Here is a 23,447-nt window from a genome sequence, read left to right on the forward strand (position 1 = left end):
ATGGTGAAACCCTGTCTCTATAAAATACAAAAAATTAGCTGGGTGTGGTGGCACAAGCCTCTAGTCCCAGCTACTTGGGAGGCTGAGGCAGGAGAATTGCTTGAACCTGGGAGGCGGAGGCTGCAGTGAGCTGAGATCGCGCCACTGCACTCCAGCTTGGGCAACAAAGGGAGACTCCATCTCAAAAACAAAAACAAAAACACGCTACGGGTAGTGGCTCACGCCTGTAATCCCAGCACTTTGGGAGGCTGAGGCAGGAGGATCACCTGAGGTCAGGAGTTTGAGACCATCCTGGTCAACATGGTGAAACCCCATCTCTACTAAAAATACAAAAAAATAGCTGGGCGTGCCTGTAATCCCAGCTACTGCGGAGGCTGAGGCAGAAGAATCGCTTGAACCCAGGAGGCGGAGATTGCAGTGAGCCGAGTTAGTGCCATTGCACTGCAGCCTGGGCAACAAGAGCGAAACTTCATCTCAAAAAAAAAGAAAAGAAAAGAAAAGAAAGAAAAAAGGCTATATAAAGGTTTCTTCATCATCTGTAATCATTTTCTTAGTTCTTCTCCTCTTTTCACTGCTTTAATGGTTTTTAAAAACATTTTTCTTTTAAACAAATACAAATACTACTTTTTGGAAATGAACAGGCTGTAAAAAAGCCAAACATTCCCCCGCCCAAGATGAAATTCAAATGTGTCCCTGCCTATATCCCCTGTCTTGTCCATTAACTCACTTCTCAGTCCAGCGTCATTGTCTTTGCTCAGGTTCTTCTCCCTGCCTGCAGCACCTATCCTCTCCTTTCTGGTTAATTTTGTGCTTTCCTTTAAAGATCCAACTAGATCACTTCCCTCATAAAGCCCTTCCCGACTAGTCTACAAGTATCTTTCTTCTCCCAAGAACACCTGTGGCACTGATTCAGCAGTCCATTAAGAACACAGCCTCATAGTGTAATTTCTTTTAATGTATAGGATTGTTTCCAACTTATCAGGTCTGGTGCAGTTCTGTAACATGGAACATCCGGGCTGCCCTTCCTGAATAGTCCAGGGCAAGAGCAGTAGTGAGTGATTCTTCTCTTTTCTCGGGTTCACTTTGACCTGAAGCAAGTTGCTATCTTCGGAGAGTATGTATGGACCCCAACAGAATGGGGCCCACGGGTCTTCATCCCTTACAAATCCTGGACTGTATCAAAGGGAAGGCCTCAGTAATTCGTGCTCACCTAGCCCATTCGGATCCTGGTCCTCCCTCTCTTGGGGTTCAGGGGGTTCCTAGAGTTTTCTTGTTCCCACCCAGGCATGGGGGGCTAGTGTCCAGCTGACAGTTCTCTCTCCACTGGGCGGGGGTCCGTGCCTGGATGGCCAGCGCATGGACCGGACCTGCCAGCTCCTCGGCCAGCGCTGCGTGGACCAGCCGGTGTCGTTGTAGGGGGCTCAGTCCCTCGAAACGAGAGCTCACCACAGCCACGCGGAAGTGAGTCTCACTGCCAGGCGGGACCGCGTGGCCACCGCTCTCGTTGCGAAGCTCTAGCACCTCGGGGCTCAGGGCCTGCTCCAACTTCGTGCGAATGGCGGCCTCCACCGGACCGATGGCCCCGGATCCCGCGCTGCCCTGGCACAAACAAACGCGGCCAGCCATGGAGACTAGACCCAGGACCAGCCGCCCACTCAGCATCGGCTACGCGAGAGACGCAGACGCCAGGAGTGAGGGTCGGGGCGATCCGCCTGGTGAGAGCACAATGTCAACACCCGCCCCGCGATCCCTGCATCCGCCCTAACCCCACGCCCGGACGTCCACACCAGCTCCTATAGGGAGCCCGCCTTGATGCCACACGGGGAGACCCGAAACACCGCCCCTTTTCTCTATGTGACGTGGTGAATTCGACCTCCAGCTGTGGAAGTGGAGGGACAAGCGAAGATTAGAAAGGCCCGCACGCGAGGCGCATTCGTTCCTTAGGGGATTTGCAAAGAATGGGCAAAAGTAGGGCATGTGCAACTGCGTACTTGTGGTTGGGCCGAAGCCCCTGTGTTCCCTGTGAAGCCCCGGAGACGCCCCTTCTACCTGCCGCTCAGCCTCGGCCACCGCGATTCCCGCTCAGGGCCAGGACTCTGGACGCTCCGAAGCAAAATGCAGTCCTGGCCCCCTTCCTGAGGCACGCTGGGAAATGGAGTCCTCGCTGCGCGTTGGTAGGACGGGCAGGCACCACGTGGTGCCCTGAGGGATCATGGGAATCGTAGTCTCGGATTCTCCCCACTGGTAAGGTGGTCAGAAAGTCTGAACCCAGCAATGCAAAGAAAAAGGGAATTCACGCGCAGTTGGGATTGGGATTATTAGATCTATTTTACTGCCAATAGATCTTGTAGATCATCCAGCCCAACTCCTTTATTTTATATGCAAGAAAATGGAAGTCTGATTGAATACATAATTACTGTGCCCCAGACTAGTGCTGGGGACTGGGGAGTCAAGTCAGGCCCTGTTTTCAAGGAGACAACAGAGCACTGAAGACTAACAAGTGAGCAGACAATTGCAGTACTGGGTACTAGGTGCTACGATGAGATAAACACAGGATGCTAAGGAGGCAAGTTACCCAGACTTGGCCGGGGTTGGAGAGGTGGAATGGGGGGCGGGCAGAGAATATTTCCGAGAAGATTTAGGGAAACAGTTCAGCAGAAACAACATGAGAATCCATTTCTCAGTCCCTCATAGTGAGGTTTTGGCTTTGGTAGCTGCATGTGTAAAGGACAGGAGGAGAGAGAATTTTGAGGGAGTCTTTCCTTCTGGTGTAGTCAGGGTGTGGTTATGTGTGGTTGGAGCCTAGGGGGCAGATGATGGTGATGAGTAGGGTACCAGGAGGAGAGGAACGGGCCAGACCACCCCAGGCCTTGTAGCCCTTGTTAGGCAATTTTGTCTTTATCCTAGAAGTAGTGGGAAGCTACTGAGGTTTTAAGCAGGGATGTAACAGGATGTAATTTTTCCAGGATGATTCTTAACTTGTAAAATTATTTAAATTTTATTTTGTATCCTTAATATATTTACATATTTCTAAATGTTTTTCCCCAACTTCTCATTTTGAAAAATGTCAAAGCCACAGAAAAGTTGAATAGTTCAAAGCAACACCCTCTACCTTTCACTTGACCCACCATTTTTTACATTTATATTTATTTTATACTTGTACATATATACTCATATATTTAAGTACTTTACATATACTTTAAAATATATTTATATGCTTTTTTGGATGAACCATTTGAAAGTAAGTTGCAGATAGCATGACATTTCACCCCTAACTACTCCAATATGTATCTCCTAAGAACAAAGATATTCTCATACATAACCACAATACCCTTATCACACTCAAGAAATTTAACCTATGACATACACTGTTTTCCCTAGCCTTTAAAAAAAATTAAAACTTCCAGAAAATTTGCAAGATTAATACAATGAGCAACCCATTTATCCACTCTTCACCTAGATTCATTGATAAGATTTTGCCAGACTTGGCTTTGTATCTCTTTTAATGTATGTGTGTATAATAATAATGAAATAATAATAATTATTTCTGCTGAATCACTTGAGTTAGGTGCAAAAATCTTATTTATTTTTTTTGAGACGGAGTTTTGCTCTTCTTGCCCAGGCTGGAGTGCAATGGCGTGATCTTGGCTCACTGCAACCTCTGCCTCCTGGATTCAATCAAGTCTCCCGCCTCAGCCTCCTGATTAGCTGGGATTATAGGCATGTGCCACCATGCCCGGCTAATTTTGTATTTTTAGTAGAGACGGGGTTTCTCCATGTTGATCAGGCTGGTCTGGAACTCCCAACCTCAGGTGATCCACCCTCCTCGGCCACCCAGGATTACAGGGATTACAGGCGTGAGCCACTGCGCCCGGCCCAAAATTCTTTTTTTTTTTTTTAAAACAGAGTCTCACTCTGTCGCCCAGACTGGAGTGCAGTGGCGCCATCTTGGCCCACTGCAACCTCCACCTTCTGGGTTCAAGTGATTCTCCTGCCTCAGCCTCCTGAGTAGCTGGGACTACAGGCTGGTGCCACCATACCTGGCTAAATTTTTTTGCATTTCTAGTAGAGATGGGGTTTCACCATGTTGGCCAGGCTGGTCTGGAACTCCTGACCTCAAGTGATCCTCCTGCTCTGGAACTCCTGACCTCAAGTGATCCGCCTGCCTCAGCCTCCCAAAGTGATGGGATTACAGGCGTGAGCCACTGCACCCAGCCACAAAATTCTTTTTTTTTTTTTTGAGATGGAGTTTCGCTCTTGTTGCCTAGGCTGGAGTGCAATGGTGCGATCTCGGCTCACAGTAACCTCCGCCTCCTGGGTTCAAGCGATTTGCTTGCCTCAGCCTCCCATGTAGCTGGGATTACAGGCGTGCGCCACCAGTCCGGCTAATTTTGTGTTTTTAGTGGAGACGGGGTTTCTCCATGTTGGTCAGGCTGGTCTTGAACTCCCGACCTCAGGTGATCAGTCCGCCTCGGCCTCCCAAAGTGCTGGGATTATAGGTGTGAGCCACTGCGCCCGGCCCCACAAAATTCTTTACACTTAATTGCTATGTACTTTCAATGTGTATCTCCTAAGAACAAGGACATTTTCATACATATCCACAATACCATTACCACATCCAAGACATTTAACATTCATACAATACTATAATCACATACAGTTGATATTCAGATTTCCCCAACTGTCTCATTGGTGTCTACTATAGTTTGAATATGTCTCCTCCAGAATTCATGTTGAAAATTAATCCATGGTGTTGGTATTAAGTGGTGGGGCCTTTAGGAGGTAATAAGGCTATGAGGGCTCCACCCTCAAGAATGGATTAACGCCCAAGAATGATCAATAAAAAAAAAAAAAATAAATAAATAAAAAATAAAAATACAAAATTAAAAAAAAAAAAAGAATGGATTAACGCCTTTTGAAAGAGCTTGAGGGGGTAAGTTGGCCCCTTCTGTCCCTTCTGCCATGTAAGGTCACCTCGATGGCGTATCTATGAGGAACTGGCCTTCACTAGATACCAAACCTGCCAGTGCCATAATCTTGGACTTCCCAGCCTCCAGAACTGTGAGAAAATACATTTCTGTTTATAAATTACCCAGTCAGTGGTATTTTGTAATAGCAGCACAGTCTAAGTAAACATTATAAATGTTTAATTTTCAGAAACCAATCAAGGATCATGCATTGCATTTAGCTGACTTTAAGTTTGTATTCTGCAAAGATCACTGGCTTCAGGGTGGAGAATGGATTGTAGAGGAGGCAAGAGTGGAAACAGGGAGACAAGCTGGGAGGTTACTGTAGCAGTCTAGGTGAGAGATGATGATGATTTGGACCAAGGTGGTGGTGGTGGTTGTGGAAATGGAGAGAAATTGTGGCTACAAGATGTATATTAGGAAAGTAAAACCTACAGGGTGTGGTAATGGCTTGGTTGTGGGAGGGAAAGTGTCAAGGATAATTACAAGGTTTGTGCATCTAAAGTTAAAAAAAAGTTCAAATAATTCCTGTATATCCTTTATCCTGATACCTAGATTACCCAAATATTAACAATTCACTGTTTGTTTTATTTGTATGTACCTATCTACAAATATATAATTATTTTCTGGACTGTTTGAGACTAAGTTTCAGAGATAAAGCCTATTAAACTCTACCTGTGATGGTTAATTTTTTTTTTTTTTTTGAGATGGAGTCTCACTCTGTCGCCCAGGCTGGAGTGCAGTGATGCAATCTTGGCTTACTGCAACCTCTGTCTCCTCGGTTCAAGCGATTCTCGTGCCTCAGCCTCCTGAGTAGCTGGGGTTACAGGCATGGACAATGGCGCCTGGCTAATTTTTGTATTTTTAGTGGAGAGGGGGGTTTCACCATGTTGGCCAGGCTGGTCTCAAACTCCTGACCTCAGGTGATCCACCCACCTCAGCCTCCCAAAGTGCTGGGATTAAAGGCGTGAGCCACCACGCACGGCCTGTGATGGTTAATGTCCCAACTTCTATAGGATTGGTGCTCAGATATTTGGCCAAATATGGGTGCTTCTGTGAGAGTATTTTGAATGAGATTAACATTTGAATTGGTAGACTGAGTAAACTGCCCTCCCTAATATAGGTGGGTCCCATCCAACCAGTTGAAAGCTTGACTAGAACAAAAAGACTGACCCACTTCGGAGTAAGAGAGACTTCCTTCTGCCTGACTGCTTTGAGACCTGGACATTGGCTTTTCTCAGCCTTCAGACTCAGAAGTAAACACTGGCTCCATCTGGGTCTTAGACTCGGCCTTTGGACTGGAACTACACCATTGGTTCTCAGGCCTTTGAACTTGGACTGGAACTATATCATCAGCTCTCCTGGGTCTCCAGCTTGCCAGCTTACCCTGAAGATCTTGGGGATCTTGGGATTTATTAGCTTCCATAATCAAAAAGCCAATTTTTTATAATAAAACTATCTATCAATCTATCTACTATTCGTTCTGTTTCCCTGGAGAATCCTGACTGATGTATATTTACTTAAAAAAAAAAGACATTTTCTCACATAGCCAGAATATAACTGTCAGACTCTAGAAATGAACATAGATATGGTACTATTATCTAATCTACAGACCTTATTCAAAATTTGCCAATTGTTCCACTACTAGCCTATATATAAAATGAAAAGAAATATTTTCTGGTCCAGGATCCAATCTAGGATCACGTGTTGCATTCAGTTGTTATATCTCTTTGTTCTCCATTAACTTGAAATAGTTTCCTAGATTTTCTTTGTCTTTCATGACTTTGGTAATTTTGAAGTTACAGACATTTATTTTGTAGAATGTCCCTCAATCTGGGTTTGTCTGATGTTTCTTTATGATTAAAATTTAGCACATGCATTTTTGGCTGGAATGCTGCAGAAGTAATGTTGAATTCTTCTCTGTGAAACTTACCAGGGCACATGATCTTTTTGTTATTACTAGTGATAGTTCTGATCACTTGATTAAGATGGTATCTGTCAGGCTTTTCCACTGTAAAATTCCTTTTCTGTCTGTAATTGTGGAAGATACTCTAAGTGTATCTACTTTCCTAATTCTCATTAAGTTTTTCCCCACTAATTTTAGCATGTGAGAAGTATATTTGAGACATCTCTTAGTTAGGGGTTGTTGAAGATGAAATGAGATCATGGGGGTGGGGCTGGGGTGTGGTATGTGATCACCTGGGGAGAGAGTGTACGGTGAGAAAAGAATCAGAATGTCTATTAGAAAGGCCACTCTGATGAGGAGTGGGAAGAGTAGAAGCAAGGAGAGGAGTAGAAAAGTCTTTGTTGGTAGTCTGGGTGAAAGATAACCTGAGTGAAGGCACGAGATGGGCTAGAGAGAAGTACATTGATTAGAAAGCTGCTACAAAGATGGCATCTATAGGACTTGCTTTGGTTAGGACCTTGCAGTTTGCAAATCCAGTGACAGTGTTAGGGAGAGGTAGGAGGCTGAGGTCAGGGAAAGCCTAGGTGTGAAGGTAACATTGAAACAGAAATTTGAATGACTAGAGGGAACTAACCACGTGGAAAGAGAGATCCAGGCACAATGAATGGTATTCACTATATTCTAGATGTGTGATGCCAAGCTCAGTGTTGACATACTTAGGTGTTCAATAAGATATATTGGATGGATGAGTGAATTGATGTATGAATGGAGAGGGCAACTTCACTATTATTGCTGTCGTAAAAATAAACGAAAGCTTTGCAAGTTGCGAGCTCCACAGGGCAAGCTTATTGTCTTTGTTTCTAATAAAAATATAGTCATAATAATATCTACTATTTAATGAAGGTCTGTCGTGGCCAGATTAAGGCTTTTAGAGGCTTTAAGCACCGAGAGATTATGTTAGCCACCTCATACACAATTAAACAAAACAACCAAACAATAATAAACACTCATCTGTAACATGAGGATTGGGATGCCCAACAAAGTACTCATTGTTTTCCCCATGATGACTACTTCAATTTTGTGTATATTTAAAAATTGTGCTTACTGAGGTATGATGTACATGTAAGAGATTTATAAATCTAGGCCGGGCGTGGTGACTCACGCCTGTAATCCCAGCACTTTGGGAGGACAAGGAAGGTGGATCACTTGAGATCAGGAGTTTGAGACCAGCCTGGCCAACATGGTGAAACCCCCTCTCTACTAAAAATACAAAAATTAGCTGGGCGTGGTGGCAGGCACCTGTAATCCCAACTATTTGGGAGGCTGAGGCATGAGAATTGGCTTGAACCCGAGAGGCAGAGTTGCAGTGAGCTGGGATCACGCCACTGCACTCCAGCCTGGGTGACAGAGGGAGACTGTCTCAAAAACAAACAAAAAAACCCCTATAAATCTTAAATGTAGAGCTGAATTTTACATATGAATATGCCTATATCAAGATAAAGAAAATTCCCAGCACCTCAGAAGACTTCCAGGGAAGTCAGTATTACCCTGCCATAGTTAATCATTAGTCTCATTATTCTAACCTTTATCACCATAGATTACTTTTTGTTTGTTTGTTTTTGAGACAGAGTCTCGCTCTGTTGCCCAGGCTGGAGTGCAGTGGTCTGATCATGGCTCACTGCAACCTCCACTTCCTGGGTTCAAGCAATTCTCCTGCCTCAGCCTCCTGAGTAGCTGGGACTACACAGGTGCATGCCACCACGCTGGGCTAATTTTTTGTATTTTTAGTAGAGATGGGGTTTCACCATGTTGGCCAGGCTGGTCTCGAACTCCCAACCTCAGGTGATCCGCCTGCCTTGGCCTCCCAAAGTGCTGGGATTACCGGCGTGAGCCACCGTGCCTGGCCTCAGATGCTAATCTCTTTCAGAAATACCCAGAAAAATGGGCCAGGCGTGGTGGCTCATGCCTGTAATCCCATCACTTTGGGAGGCTGAGGCAGGCAGATCACCTGAGGTCGGGAGTTTGAGACCAGCCTGACCAACATGGAGAAACCCCATCTCTACTAAAAATACAAAATTAGCCAGGCATGGTGGCTCACGCCTGTAATCTCAGCTACTTGGGAGGCTGAGGCAGGAGAATCGATTGAACCCGGGAGGTGGAGGTTGCTGTGAGCCGAGATCACGTCATTGCACTCCAGCCTGGGCAACAAGAGTGAAACTCCGTCTCAAAAAAAACAAAAAACAAAAAACAAAAACAAAACCCAGAAAATGTTTTACTAGCTATTGGGCCAGGCAAGTTGACTTATAAAATGAACCATCATATCCTCCTAATCTAGCTGTGGGGCCTCTCAGGTTCCCAAGCTCTCTACTAGGTTATTTACATTTATTCTCCTTTATTCCAGCAACCGTATTATGGTAGGCTATATTATTATTATTATTATTATTTTTTGAGACAGAGTCTCGCTCTGCCACCCAGGCTGGAGTGCAGTGGCACGATCTCGGCTCACTGCAACCTCTGCCTCCCGGGTTCAAGCAATTTTTCTGCCTCAGCCTCCTGAGTAGCTGGGATTACAGGTGCCCACCACCATGCCCAGCTAATTTTGTATTTTTAGTAGAGATGGGGTTTCACCATGTTAGTCAGGCTGCTCTCGAACCCCTGACCTCGTGATCCACCCGCCTTGGCCTCCCAAAGTGCTGGGATTACAGGCGTGAGCCACTGTGCCTGGCCTATATTATTTTTATTTAACTGATGAGCTTCTATTATATCTTCCATCATTCTGTTTACCATCATCTACTATTTATGGTTGTCATTTGGAGAGTGGTTGTTGACTAAATATTTTGGAAAAGAAAATGCTAATTTTCTAAGAGTTTGTTTCATTTATTCATGCCAAAAACATTTAAGGAAACTATTAAAGGCCAGGTGGAAGGAATCAAGAACTCTTGATTCAAATAAGAGGAAGACATGATCTTTCTCTGGAAATGGTTACAGAAAGGAGATTAAAGTACAGTACAGGCCAGGTATGGTGCCTCACGCCTATAATTCCACCACTTTGGGAGGCTGAGGTGGGTGGATCACCTGAACTCAGGAGTTCAAGACCAGCCTGGCCAACATGGTGAAACCCCATTTCTACTAAAAATAAAAAAATTAGCCAGGTGTGGTGGCACATTACTGTAATCCCAGCTACTTGGGAGGCTGAGGCAGGAGAATCTCTTGAACCTGAGAGGCAGAGGTTGCAGTGGGCAGAGATCGTGCCATTGCACTCCAGCCTGGGCGACAGAGCGAAACTCCATCACACACACACACACACACACACACACACACACACACACACACACAGAGCACAGTACAGAATGGTGAGTGCTGTCACCAGGATATGAACAAAGAGATGTGGCCACAGCAAGGATATTTGTGTGGGAGTAGAGAAGATCTCATCTAATAATTCTTTCTTCCTTTTTTTTGTACAGAGGAAGAAACAATGGCTGGATAAATTAAATGACTTCTTTAAGCCCAACATCTAGTTAGTGAGAGTGTGAATGACATGGTGAGGAGCATGTTATTTGAGTCAGGCAGGCCTAGGCTCTAATCATGTGGCTGTGTGACCTTCAGCAATTTTTTTTTTTTTTTTTGAGATAGAGTCTTGCTCTGTCGCCCAGGCTGGAGTGCAGTGGCGCTACTTTGGCTCACTGCAACCTCTGCCTTCTGCGCTCAAGTAATCCTCCAACCTCAGCCTCCCAAGTAGCTGAGACCACAGGTCACAGGTGTGTGCCCCACCACATTCAGTTAATTTTTGTATTTTTTGTAGAGATGGGGTTTCGCCATGTTGCCCAGGCTGGTCTCAAACTCCTGGGTTCAAGCTATCTGCCTTGGCCTCCCAAAGTGCTGGGATTACAGGCATGAGCCACCACACCCGGCCCAGCAATTGTTTTAATCCCTGTAAGCTTCAGTTTATTTGTGAAACACATAATTTTATCTACTTTGTAGGCAGTCACTACTGCAGGGTTTATCACAGCAGGGTTTCAACATAATCTCTTTTTCTTTCACCCTTCTTATGGCACAGAGCACTGTGATAGAAGCAAAAAAGAAATGAGAGGTCAAGTCCAGGCGCAGTGGTTCACACCTGTAATCCCAGCACTTTGGGAGTTCGAGACCAGCCAGGACAACATGGCAAAACCCTGTTTCTACTGAAAATACAAACATTAGCTGGATGTGGTGGCACATGCCTGTAATCCCAGCTATTTGGTTGGCTGAGGCATGAGAATCACTTGAACCCGAGAAGCAGAGGTTGCAGTGAGCTGAGATTCTGCCACTGCACTCCAGCCTGGCTGACAGAGTGAGACTCTGTCTGGGGAAAAAAAAAAAAAAAAAAAGGTCAGCGAAAGAAAGGAAGGTCATCTGCCCCTCAAGCAGGGCCTTATGGGGTGCCAGGATTGTGGTGGGGTCCCCTATCATCTGGGTTTTGTTCTCAGCCCTTTAGGTCTGAAAAGTTGACACTATTAGAACTTCCAGGAATGACTGGCTTCTTGGGGAGGGGCCCACGCTAACAAAGTACACACAAAATTTATGAATAGTCCAAAATGCAAATTCATTGAATTATATGATGAACATCTTTCTATAACTGGCTCCCCCCACTTCAGCCTTATGTTTTTATCTTGGAATAGAATAATCAGAAAGTTGTTAATTGAGCACAGAATCTGAATGAAAGAACTTGGATAGTCTTCAGAAATATTTCACCCAGGCTGTGAGAAAAGGTTGATGCTTTCATAACCAAGGACCCTTTTCTAGGCCAAACTTTACATCTGCCAGATATATTTTAGTGTTGGTGAAAACATAACATATTCCTACTATAATTGCCACCTGTTTGGACTCTATGTGGACCGCACCTTTCTGTTAACATTCATCTTCTCAAATGATATAATCAATTGGATTAGAAGGATCTTAGGTTACACCCTCATCACCTCTGTCTGAACTTTGGTGTTTCCCAAATCTATACCAGCATTCTTATCAGGAGTAATCTCTATACGTAGCTGATTTTAACTAATTTAACTCTCAGAGTTCACCAGATTTCCTCCATTTTCTGGAGGCATTTCATCACAGACTTGTCTGTACTACTTTCAATTATCTATACACCCATGGCCCAATAGCACACATCCAATAAATGCCAGTTGAATAAACTGGTGAGAATAAAGGAGAAAACATCAGGAAAAGTGTCAAAGAATGATTTAAGTATTTTCTGGCCGGGTGCAGTGGCTCATGCCTGTAATCCCAGCACTTTGGGAGGTCGAGGTGGGCAGATCACTTGAGGTCAGGAGTTCGAGACCACCTTGGCCAACATTCGAGATTTGAGGTCAGGAGTTCGAGATCACCCTGGTCAACATTAGTAAAGATGAAACCCCATCTCTACTAAAAATACAAAAATTAGCCAGGCGGGGTGGTGGGCGCCTGTCATCCCAGCTACTCGGGAGGCTGAGGTGGGAGGATCGCTTGAACCCGGGTGGGTGGGGGCGGGGTGGAGGAGGCGGGGGTGGAGGTTGCAGTGAGCTGAGATAGTGCTCCAGCCTGGGTGACAGAGGAAATTCCGCCTCAAAAAACAAACAAAAAACCCACAAGTCTATTTTGTCTCTCTAGCATTCTGCCTGACTTTAAGGGATACTAAGGAAAGGGTGAGAATGGTGTAGGAGATGTAGAACTCCCAGAGATGGGACGTTGAGGAGGAAGAAACACAAGAGCCTTCAGGTTCATCTGTTATATGGGATAAAAGAAAAAAAGAAGAGCTTTCAGGAAAGATTTCTAAGACCGCTGGAGTCATGCCAGCGATTAGTGCCTGACGGCAAAATTACCCTTTCCCGGCTGTTGCTGAAATCTAAGGGATGATGATGAGGTGGACAAGGGAGCATGGAGAAAAAGTCTGAAGGGATGTTAAGGAAGCAACTGACTGGATATGCTAAGACGAAGGGAAGAGTAGAGTAGATTTCGGCTTAGGTATCTGTAAGTATGCTGGTGCATTTCAGGAAAAGAGGGCAAAGAGGGGAGGTTGTTTGTATGAGTTCGCGTTCGGATAGGCTGAGGTAGAGTTTGAGTTTGAGGTGCTCGTTGGGACAAGTAGGTTGAAGTATTCTGTAAGCAGTTAGGCATAAGGGTCTGAGCTTCTGAAACAAACTTGGACGTTAGTTGAAAGCATATAAATGGGTAAGACTCTTCGGGATAAGTGAAGAATTGGAGATAGGGAAACAGTCCAGCTGGACTCGCAGATTTAGAGATGGGCAGTGGCATGGGGGAGCAGGATAAGAAAAGTCGGCGAGGTAAGAAGAAAAACAGGGCGACATTTTGAAAGCCAAGGAAGCAAGTTTGAAGGCCGCCTCCTGGAGGTCAAGAGGATGACGACAAATCTATTCTAGCCTCGGTCAAACCGGATTCCGAGGAGTGCAGGCGGGTGGGGGTGGGGCGGAGACACGCCGCTGCGGGCGACTTAAGTTTAGGGGCGAGAAAGGAGGCAGCCTTAGTGGTACATGTATTTTTAAAGGGAATTTGGCTGTGACGAGACAGAAAGGGCGGGACTTGGTAGTTTAGAGCTCAAGGGGATCATCGGCTTCAGAATCCCCTACTCTTGCGTGAGAGTAACTCTCCGTCTAAGGATGTCTTCTGCAGTTCCTTAGGGTCCATATTGGGATTTCCCGGCTGTAAACTAAACAAAGCAAAGCAAAACAAAACAAAAACCCACAGTGCCCCTCAGTAAAACAAAACCAGCATTTTGTTTGAAAGCCTGCTCTCTTTAAAGATCCTGGCATGCAAATAAGGGGCTTTAATGTGGCTCTCAGCGATTGGTAGATACTTACAAAATCCGTCATTTCCTTTCAGTGCAGGACGCAAACCAAGAGGCGGCTTTCTGCTTTTCTATTGGCTGTTAGATACGGCTCCGCTTTTAGCCAATCAAACGACTTCCCTTCACCCCTCCCGGTAGCTCTTATAAATTACATCAAATTGGTTATTCTTTCCACATTCTTCTCCTTGTAAAAGAAGCTGTAACTGCAATTTTAGCCGTAATGTCAGGACGCGGAAAGCAGGGAGGCAAGGCCCGCGCTAAGGCCAAGTCGCGCTCGTCCCGCGCTGGCCTCCAGTTCCCGGTGGGGCGAGTGCACCGCTTGCTGCGCAAAGGCAACTACGCGGAGCGGGTCGGGGCAGGCGCCCCGGTGTACCTGGCGGCGGTCCTCGAGTACCTGACCGCGGAAATTCTGGAGCTGGCGGGCAACGCGGCTCGGGACAACAAGAAGACGCGCATCATCCCTCGCCATCTGCAACTAGCCGTGAGGAATGACGAAGAGCTCAACAAGTTACTCGGGGGTGTCACCATTGCCCAGGGCGGCGTCTTGCCCAATATCCAGGCTGTCCTGTTGCCCAAGAAAACGGAGAGTCACAAGCCTGGCAAGAACAAGTAATTAAGAGGCTTGACACCATACTCATTCACCCCAAAGGCTCTTTTAAGAGCCACCAAAGTGTCAAATGAAGGGCTGATCACGAAATAGCGCATTAGCTCTTTTTTTGAAAACTTGGGTGGCTCTAAAAAGAGCCTTTGGTCTTTGGTTTGTTTGTCTGCATTTATTTGCTTTTGGCTTTGTGGCTTTCGGTTTTCTTTGGTAACAGAACGGCCTGGATGTTAGGCAAAACGCCGCCCTGGGCGATGGTGACTTTGCCCAGCAGCTTATTCAGTTCCTCGTCGTTGCGAATGGCCAGCTGGAGGTGACGAGGGATGATGCGCGTCTTCTTGTTGTCCCGAGCCGCGTTGCCCGCCAGCTCCAGGATCTCGGCGGTCAGGTACTCGAGGACCGCCGCCATGTAGACGGGCGCGCCGGCCCCCACCCGCTCCGCGTAGTTGCCTTTGCGCAGCAAGCGGTGCACTCGCCCTACCGGGAACTGGAGGCCAGCGCGGGACGAGCGCGACTTGGCCTTGGCGCGGGCCTTGCCTCCTTGTTTGCCACGACCAGACATGACTGAAATCAAGGTTAAACACAAACAACGCTCAGAACCTCGCAACAAAATAAGATTGAAAGCGAACCAAGAGGAAAGCCTTTATAAGCTTTCCTAGGGGTGGGGCCAAGAACGAGTTTTTCATTGGTCCTAATATGGCTTCAGAACCGGCCAATCAAGTCAAGAGTCGGTGTTGTTACGTACGCATTGCTGAAAAACGCAAGGTCCGCACACGGACCAATGGAAATGAACGACTTTCGGAGCCCTAATTTGCATAAGGTGGTTATAAAAGAATCAGGCCCGCCCATTCTCTTACTTCTTTTCTTGGCTAAGCAGTGTTTGTACTGTGTCTTATCATGCCTGAACCGGCAAAATCCGCTCCGGCCCCTAAAAAGGGCTCCAAGAAAGCCGTCACCAAAGCCCAGAAGAAAGACGGCAAGAAGCGCAAGCGCAGCCGCAAAGAGAGCTACTCCATCTACGTGTACAAGGTGCTGAAGCAGGTCCACCCCGACACCGGCATCTCGTCTAAGGCCATGGGCATCATGAACTCCTTCGTCAACGACATCTTCGAGCGCATCGCGGGAGAGGCTTCCCGCCTGGCGCACTACAACAAGCGCTCCACCATCACATCCCGCGAGATCCAGACGGCCGTGCGCCTGCTGCTGCCCGGCGAGCTGGCCAAGCACGCCGTGTCCGAGGGCACCAAGGCGGTCACCAAGTACACCAGCTCCAAGTGAGTCCCTGCCGGGACCTGGCGCTCGCTCGCTCGAGTCGCCGGCTGCTTGACTCCAAAGGCTCTTTTCAGAGCCACCCACCTAATCACTAGAAAAGAGCTTGTTCACTTACTCCCTTAGTTTCTTTTCATAAAGTAAGTTATTTTAGTGTGAAGGTCATGGGAAATGGCACACGTAGCTTTTTAACTATTTGGAACTCGAGGTCCCCAGTGCGTCACTGGATTTGCTTTTGAATCTAGAGCGTGTCTTTACTCATTGTGCTGCTTAGCCTTCCCAGGAGTCGGTTCTCAATTAGGATGTTGGGAATCCGCCTCTTTACCCGCCCCCACTCCCGCCCCACACGCGCCCTGGTGGCTCCTTGGGTGTGTTTCATTCTAAAACGAAGTGGCTGAGTTCGGCTGTCATTTAAGAGAACTCTAGGACACAATTCAGCCCGGGTTCCGCAAACACTGCGTGACAGCTCTGTATGACTGACGCTTGGCAGCAGCTTTTGTGTCCGGTCACCAGTTCTGCCGTGCGATGGGGCCTCCTGTGGATACCAGCCGTTCTGTGTATTTTGGACGAAGCCCGCGCAGCCGGGTCCCAGCCTTGTCCTGATTGGGCGACAAGAATATTCAAAATTCTGCGCCTTTTTCTAATTTGTAGATTTCAGTTTCCGTCGTTCACTTTGAGACTTTGAAATTCCTATTTCTCATTTTGTTGGTAATTTCTGCATTTAATGGTCTGTGCTTTAATTGGTAACGCTACGGCCCCAGGTCACTGCGAGGCACTTACCATGTAGATACGGGCTCAAAAGTCACCTCTCAGAGACCTACGTCATCCACTCAGGAATTCGCGCCTCTCATACTTGCCTGTCTCATTTTATCTTCCTTCTAGCAGCTGTCTGAAATTGGTTCGTCTGTTTTCTTGTTTATGGTATTCTCAAGCCCTTGACAGACCGGCTAGTGTGGTTTTCCCGTGCATCTTCAGCCTGGCACATTATGGACACTTAAATACTACGTATTGATCTAATATTGTTGGGTTAATTTTTCCATCCCACCCTTTTCTTAATCGCTTCCGTGGATGGATGAAGGGTGCTGTTCATTTCCATTAGATGTATGTGAAGGCACAGTGAAAATGGAAATGTTTTTGGAGCTACTTCCTCAAAATGTATCCTTAGTCACCTCAGTGCAACAGCTGGGAGGGGGCCGTGTTAAGATTTTTTTTGCTACAAAGAGGAGGTGGCAATGGTAGATCCACCCTTATGCTTCTCAGTTTAGCATAACCTCTTATGGATTTTCATCAAATTCAGCGTGTTGGTCACTGGAAAGAGCCTTTTCCTTCTCCTTTTCTTACTCTCCCCTCATGGTGTTCCCCTCTTAAAGGAGAGGAGCTTTTAATTTACACTTACCACCTCATTTGCTTTTCTGGAGGCCATGCAATATAGGCGAGACTACAGAGTTAATCTCCTTTTTACAAATGAGGCCAAGAGAAGCCTCATTGGTTCACAGTCATGCAGCTCATACTGTCCACCCTTGTATTCTCAGATGCAGGACAATTGCATTTTAGTTTTATTTTGTGGAGGTGCAGAATATTTACTCTTTCTGTCCAACCCTTGATTCTGCCGAGGAAGACACTGATGGTTTGATGAGTGATTCAACTGTTTTTGGCTAAGGGCTTTTGGAGTTGATGGCAGGGGTTTGATGAATCCAAATGAGCTCTAGACATTATCACAGACTGAATAGATCTTAACTGTCTCCTACATGTGTGTTTTCAAATGTGTGTAGATGCTATTGTTATTAATAAAGTTACCAATTAATTTAAAGGCTTTGCTGGATTCTTTTATCTACAGTGTATTTTCTCAATGAATGAAATTAACAGATACAACTTCCACTGTGTCTGTAGAAAAGCGTGGGTGCCTCTGATCTGGGGGATGACTATTTATAAGCCACCAGCCAAACTGCTGCCCCAAAGGTGGACTGGGGCTGAAATAGTCTGTTACAAGGCCACTGTTAATGCTTAGTAATTGAAAAATATATGATCACAAATAGAAAGCAGTACAAATAAGATGGAAGAAATAAAGTTCATAATAAAGTTAAGCTAACACCTACGGAGCACTTACTACGTGCCAGGTAGTGTCCTAGGCCCTTTATACGTATTGACTCATCTAATTCTCACTGGGACCTCAGGAAGTAGTACCGTTATTATCACCCATTTTACAGATAAGGAAACTGAGGCAAAGAGAAGCCTTTCTTCAGAAACTCTCCAGAGAATAAGCTCCTAGGTTAGCAGTTAAGCGACTTGAGAAACAGGGTCATTCTGAAAACCTGGACCCTTCCTGTGTTTTAGGGGGAAATATCTATGCTTTAGAATTGAAAAGAAATACCACTGGCTTTATTCTCTTCAGAGTGCACCCTGGATATAAATCCTGGGTGGTGGTGGCTGAGTACATTGAGGGTGGGATTAGGTGGCTGTGATCCTTCATCCCAGAGGCCATAGCTCAACTCAATTGAGTTTGTCCCCACAGTGGTGGGGCTCACCAGCTGGAATCCTTTCACTAACATGAGAGAGCCTTAGTTGCTGGTTTTGGGCTCCGCCTGGGGATGATGTTCACTGGGAAGGATGTTATAGAGTGAGGAAGTGGGGAAGAGGTGATAGATTTTGATATTTTAACTCTGGAGGGGAAGTAATTGGTGAGATTAATCCTCAAGAACCTCTTTGATCATTTCTCCTGCTCAGACATCTTTAAACATTTGCTTATGTTGGGGTTAATAACAATAATTGTTAAAATAATGATTGCTTCCCCTTACTAAGCACTTAACTGTTTACCTTAAACTTACTTAGCAGTAAGCTAAGAGTTTACCTTACACTTCCTTAGCAGGATGGTCTTGATCTCCTGACCTCGTGATCCACCCGCTTCCTAAAGTGCTGGGATGACAGGCGTGAGCCACCACGCCCAGCCTACAGCCACTTTTTAAGATAGGTTCTGTTGGCTGCACGCAGTGGCTCACACCTGTAATCCCAGCACTTTGAGAGGCCAAGGTGGGTGGATCATTTGAAGTCAGGAGTTCGAGACCAGTCTGCCCAACATGGTGAAACCCCACCTCTACTAAAACTACAAAAATTAGCTTGGCATGGTGGTGGGCACTTGTAGTCCCAGCTATTTGGGAGGCTGAGGCAGGAGAATCCCTAGAACCCGGGAGGTGGAGGCTGCCGCCACTGCACTCCAGCCTGGGCAACAGAGGAAGACTCTATCACAAAAAAAAAAAAAAAAAAAAAGGAAAAAGAAATGAAGGACCAAAAGGACACGGTCATAGCTCTGTAATATGGCTTATCAATAATTCTGGAGTAGGCCTAAAGGGCAGCTCTGTTTGGGTTTCAGAAATTGACCCTTAAGTGAGAGACTGTCCCTGTAACCGAGGGGGCTAGGTTTAATAATTCATTTAATATGTGTGATTGAAAATCTGTATCTACGAATTTTATAAATATTAAGTATCTATGCACATTATTAAATTCTATAAGAACGGCATTCTGGGACCAATTTTCTTCTCTCTGACTCCTAAGCATTGTTAGGTGTGATATCATTTGTTCTTTCATTCAAGAGTTTATTATCTGTGAAGATGGCACGCAATCTGCTAGGTAGTGAGGACAGAAAATTGAACAGGAGTGACTTCTGCCTTCCTGGACCTCTAGTGACTAGAAGAGAAGACATATTAATCCAGTGACTCTGAGAAAGTGTGACAAGTATTACGACTGTAGAAGTATAGATATAGAGAGTATAATGGAGGGAGTCGTAACTTCACATTGGTGGGTGTAGGGAAGGCCTCCCTGAGGAAAGAACCTTTAGGATGACACTTGACAAGGATAGGAAGGGTGTACCAGGCAGTGAATGGCATGGGCAAAGGCCTGGAAAGAGTGGAAAAGATCATGCTCAGGTAGATAGGAAGAACTGCAGGAAGTCTAGTACAGGTGGCGGTTAGAGGGCAAGGAGGACAGTGCAGCATCAAGAGGTTACACAGGTAGACAGAGCCAGATCTTGCAGGATTAGGCCAGAATGTGTAAACTGCCTTTAAAGAAACCAATGAGCTCCTAGGCTGACCTGACTATGGGAACAGAAAGGAGCTGTGTGGCACTAAAAACAGAAGAGTTAAAGTCTCAGAGACCACATGGTTTATGCCCATCAAGCACTCTCTGGAGCAGATGGACCCTGACCCTCAAAAGTGTATGTTTGTTCCCTGCAACAGGGCTTCCCTTAAAGTGGAAATGGCTTTGTCAGGCCAACCAGATTGACACCAACTACCATGGTCACCTGCCTCTGTGTGCTGCAGGTGGCCTTCTCATTATAGTTTGCCTTTCTTTACAACTCTGCTTCCGGTGGAACGATGGGTGGATCAGGTCAGGAGTTTGAGACCAGCCTAGCCAACATGGTGAAACCCCGTCTCTACTAAAAATACAAAAAATTGGCCAGGCGTGGAGGCACGCACCAGTAATCCCAGTTACACGGGAAGCTGAGGCAGGAGAATCACTTGAACCTGGGAGGTGGAGGTTGCAGTGAGCCAAGATCGTGCCATGGCACTCCAGCCTGGGCAACAAGAATATGTTTTAGAATTAACTACAACGTATTGAGAGTCTACTCAGTGCCAGGCAGTAGAACAGGTATTTTTAAATACATTATTTTCAACAAAAAAAAATCTTATAGGCTTTTTTTTAATGGCCAATAATCCCACTGTTCACATAACCTAATATGTGCTCTTTAGAGAGTTGTCTTCAGGATGTAGTTTATCATCAGCCTCTGTCCTCTATTTTCTGTAAATTGGTACTTAGAGGCTTGATTAGATTTAGGTTTACTTTTTCACCCCACGACATGACTACTTCATAGGTGGTACTATTTCTTTTCTATCAGGAGACATGTAATGTCTAGCTGCTTCTTTTTTTGTGGTAACAGCAGTGATTGATTCTCAATGCTTAGATCAATTAATTCATTATCAATTGCAAAATAATGATATTCTGTCACTCTTCTTTCATATATTAGCTGGAATACTTCAGTAAAGAGGAATATTGTTATTTTTTTTAGAGATAAGGTCTTGTTCTGTCACCTAGGCTGGAGTACAGTGGCCAGATCATAGCTCACTGGAACCTCAAACTCCTAGGCTCAACTGATCCTCCCACCTGAGCCTTCCCAGTAGCTAGAACTACAGGTAGGCATCACCACGTTGAGTTAATTTTTAAGTTTTTTGTAGAGATGGTATGGTACCAAGGCTGGTCTTGAACTCCTGGCCTCAAGTGATCCTCTCACTTCTTTTCAAATCGCTGGGAAAAATTATTATTTTTAATAGTAAATATCTGGAAACTACTTGTATATCTACTAGTATGTGGCAATAAAATGTTAGGGTCCCTTTTGGTGGAAATAAAAAAGGATATGTGTGTATTGATATGTATGCACTGATATTAAATAAAACACTTTCCAGGGATTTCACATAACAAAACTAATAATAGTGGCTACCCTTTTTTTTTTTTTTGAGATGGAGTCTCATTCTTGTTGCCCAGGCTGGAGTGCCATGGCACGATCTTGGCTCACTGCAACCTCCACCTCCCAGGTTCAAGTGATTCTCCTGCCTCAGCTTCCCGTGTAACTGGGATTACTGGTGCGTGCCTCCACGCCTGGCCAATTTTTTGTATTTTTAGTAGAGACGGGGTTTCACCATGTTGGCTAGGCTGGTCTCAAACTCCTGACCTCAGGCAATCCACCTGTCTCGGCCTCCCAAAGTGCTGGGGTTACAGGCATGAGCCACTGTGCCTGGCCAATAGTGGCTACTCTTTTTTTTTTTTTTTGAGATGGAGTCTTGCCCTGTTGCCCAGGCTGGAGTGCAGTGACACGATCGTGGCTCACTGCAACCTCCACCTCCCGGGTTCAAGCGATTCTTCTGCCTCAGCCTCCCAAGTAACCGGAACCATAGGCTCGTGCCACCACGCCCCGCTAATTTTTGTAGTTTTTAGCAGAGACGGGGTTTCACCATGTTGGCCAGGCTGATCTTGAACTCCTGACCTCGTGATCCACCTGCCTTGGCCTCCCAAAGTGCTGGGATTACAGGCGTGAGCCAACGCACCCGGCCAATAGTGGCTACTCTTAAGGAGAAGAATTTCCTTGGGCCAAAAGATTTTGCTTTTTCCTTTATATCTTTCAGTACTGTTTAAATTTATGATCAATGTTCACTTAAAAACAATGTCAGCAGAGATTATGTGAACAGTGGGATTATTGGCCATTAAAAAAAGCCTATAAGATTTTTTTTTGTTGAAAATAATGTATTTAAAAATACCTGTTCTACTGCCTGGCACTGAGTAGACTCTCAATACGTTGTAGTTAATTCTAAAAAATGGTTAAAAAAACTTCATCAATGCAAATAGCAATCAACTTAATAACAGTAGCAGCAACAGCAACAACAAAAACTCCAGAAGTCCCTAGGGTGGATGAGGTAACATATAGGTTTGGGATTGAGTCTCCACTATTCCTAACCTATTTTTTAAAAATCCCTCAAGATTATGAACACTTGCTTTGCAGGAGGCAGTCTCTGGAGTGATTTTCCTGACTAGTTAACTTCACTAATGTGTCCTCGGTCACAGGTTTGGTCACCAGACAGACTAATAGAGCCAGTCAGGCTCTTTAAGGAGGCCTGGGTCATCGAGAACTGTGAAACTAGCTAAAAATCAGAGTTGATGGAACTGGCCTGGGAGAGTTGGTATAGGTTCTTGAGCAAGTCAAGAGCAATATTTTGGGCAGGTTATTATGACCTTTGTATCTTTATTCTGAAGAAATGTGCAGGATGCATAGAAGAAAATACAGGAAACCAGCAACCAGTGGGGAGGATGCTGCAACCAGTAATGAGGCCTTAGACAAGTATAGAGACAGCAGGGAGAGAGAAGATAAACAAAAACCATGTTCTGAATGAAGGAGGCAAAAAACTGTTTTAGTTTTCTATTTATGTGTAAAAAATTACCCCAAATTAAGTGGCTTAGGACAATACTCATTTAGCCTCTCATAGTTTCTGTAGGTCTGGGCATGGCATAGTGGGAGTCTTTGATTAGAATCTCACAAGGGTAAAATCAAAGTGTCAACTGGGCTGCATTTTCATATGAAGCCTGGGGTCTTCCAAACTCATCCACGTTGTTGGCAGAATTCAGTTTCTTGCAGGTGTAGAATTGAGGCCCTCAGAGGCTGCCCTTCTCCACAGGCAGGTCACAGCATGGATATTTGCTTCTAATGGCCAGCAGAAGAGCATCTCTGTTGCTTCCACTTTATCTAATTCAGGGAAGGCATTGACCCTCTTTTAAAAAGCTCACTAGGCTGAGTGCAGTGGCTCATGCCTGTAATCCCAGCACTTTGGGAGATCGTGGCAGGCAGATCACCTGAGGTTCGAGACCAGCCTGGCCAACATGGTGAAACCCCAGCTCTACTAAAAATATAAAAATTACCCGGGCATGGTGGCAGGTGCCTGTAATCCCAGCTACTTAGGAGGTTGAGGCAGGAGAATCACTTGAACCCAGGAGGTATAGGTTGCAGTGACCCTGGATCTCACCACTGCACTCCAGCTTGGGCAACAGAGTAAGACTCTGTCTCAAAAAAAAAAAAAAAAAAAAAGGCTTACCTAAGTCAGGGATTCCCTTTTTATTAACTCAAAGTCAACTGATGAAGGATCTTAACTACATCTGCAAAGTTTTCTTGATTAATAGCAAGTACAGGTTCTGCCCATACTCAAAGGGAGGGGATTTAAACAACGGGTACCAGGGGCCAGGACTCACGGGAGCTATCGCAGAATTTTGCCTACTACAGGAATATAAAGGAACTGTGTGTCTGAAGTCAGATACTTTTCTGTGACTTAAATTAATTTTAAAATAAAAGAG

General features: G+C 45.4%; 4 protein-coding genes across 5 annotated transcripts; 2 read left to right on the plus strand and 2 right to left on the minus strand.

Moving 5' to 3' along the window:
- Nucleotides 1-934: 934 nt before the first annotated feature.
- Nucleotides 935-2,262, minus strand: BOLA1 (bolA family member 1). 2 transcript variants are annotated; one of them, XM_004026558.4, is made up of 2 exons: nucleotides 2,050-2,262; nucleotides 935-1,712 (listed from the first exon to the last, which is right to left on the minus strand). In XM_004026558.4, exon 2 carries the CDS (start codon nucleotides 1,660-1,662, stop codon nucleotides 1,249-1,251), a length of 414 nt encoding a protein of 137 aa, XP_004026607.1. In that variant the 5' UTR covers nucleotides 1,663-1,712; nucleotides 2,050-2,262; the 3' UTR covers nucleotides 935-1,248. The 2 variants fall into 2 exon arrangements, with proteins under 2 accessions (XP_004026607.1, XP_018877130.1); XM_019021585.3 differs by having other exon boundaries at nucleotides 1,992-2,154.
- Nucleotides 2,263-13,851: 11,589 nt separating this feature from the next.
- On the plus strand, nucleotides 13,852-14,306 carry LOC101126098 (histone H2A type 2-B). Its single transcript, XM_004026554.4, has one exon. It carries the CDS (start codon nucleotides 13,914-13,916, stop codon nucleotides 14,304-14,306), a length of 393 nt encoding a protein of 130 aa, XP_004026603.1. The 5' UTR covers nucleotides 13,852-13,913.
- Nucleotides 14,307-14,466: 160 nt separating this feature from the next.
- On the minus strand, nucleotides 14,467-14,856 carry H2AC20 (H2A clustered histone 20). The gene has a single exon (XM_004026553.4). It carries the CDS (start codon nucleotides 14,854-14,856, stop codon nucleotides 14,467-14,469), a length of 390 nt encoding a protein of 129 aa, XP_004026602.1.
- A 335-nt stretch (nucleotides 14,857-15,191) lies between these two features.
- Nucleotides 15,192-17,373, plus strand: H2BC21 (H2B clustered histone 21). Its single transcript, XM_004026551.5, has one exon. The coding sequence runs from the start codon at nucleotides 15,192-15,194 to the stop codon at nucleotides 15,570-15,572; it is 381 nt and encodes a 126-aa protein (XP_004026600.1). The 3' UTR covers nucleotides 15,573-17,373.
- The last annotated feature ends 6,074 nt before the right edge of the window (nucleotides 17,374-23,447 follow it).

The sequence above is a fragment of the Gorilla gorilla genome, chromosome 1 (genome assembly GCF_029281585.2).
Source record: "Gorilla gorilla gorilla isolate KB3781 chromosome 1, NHGRI_mGorGor1-v2.1_pri, whole genome shotgun sequence".
Taxonomy (NCBI): Eukaryota; Metazoa; Chordata; class Mammalia; order Primates; family Hominidae; genus Gorilla; species Gorilla gorilla.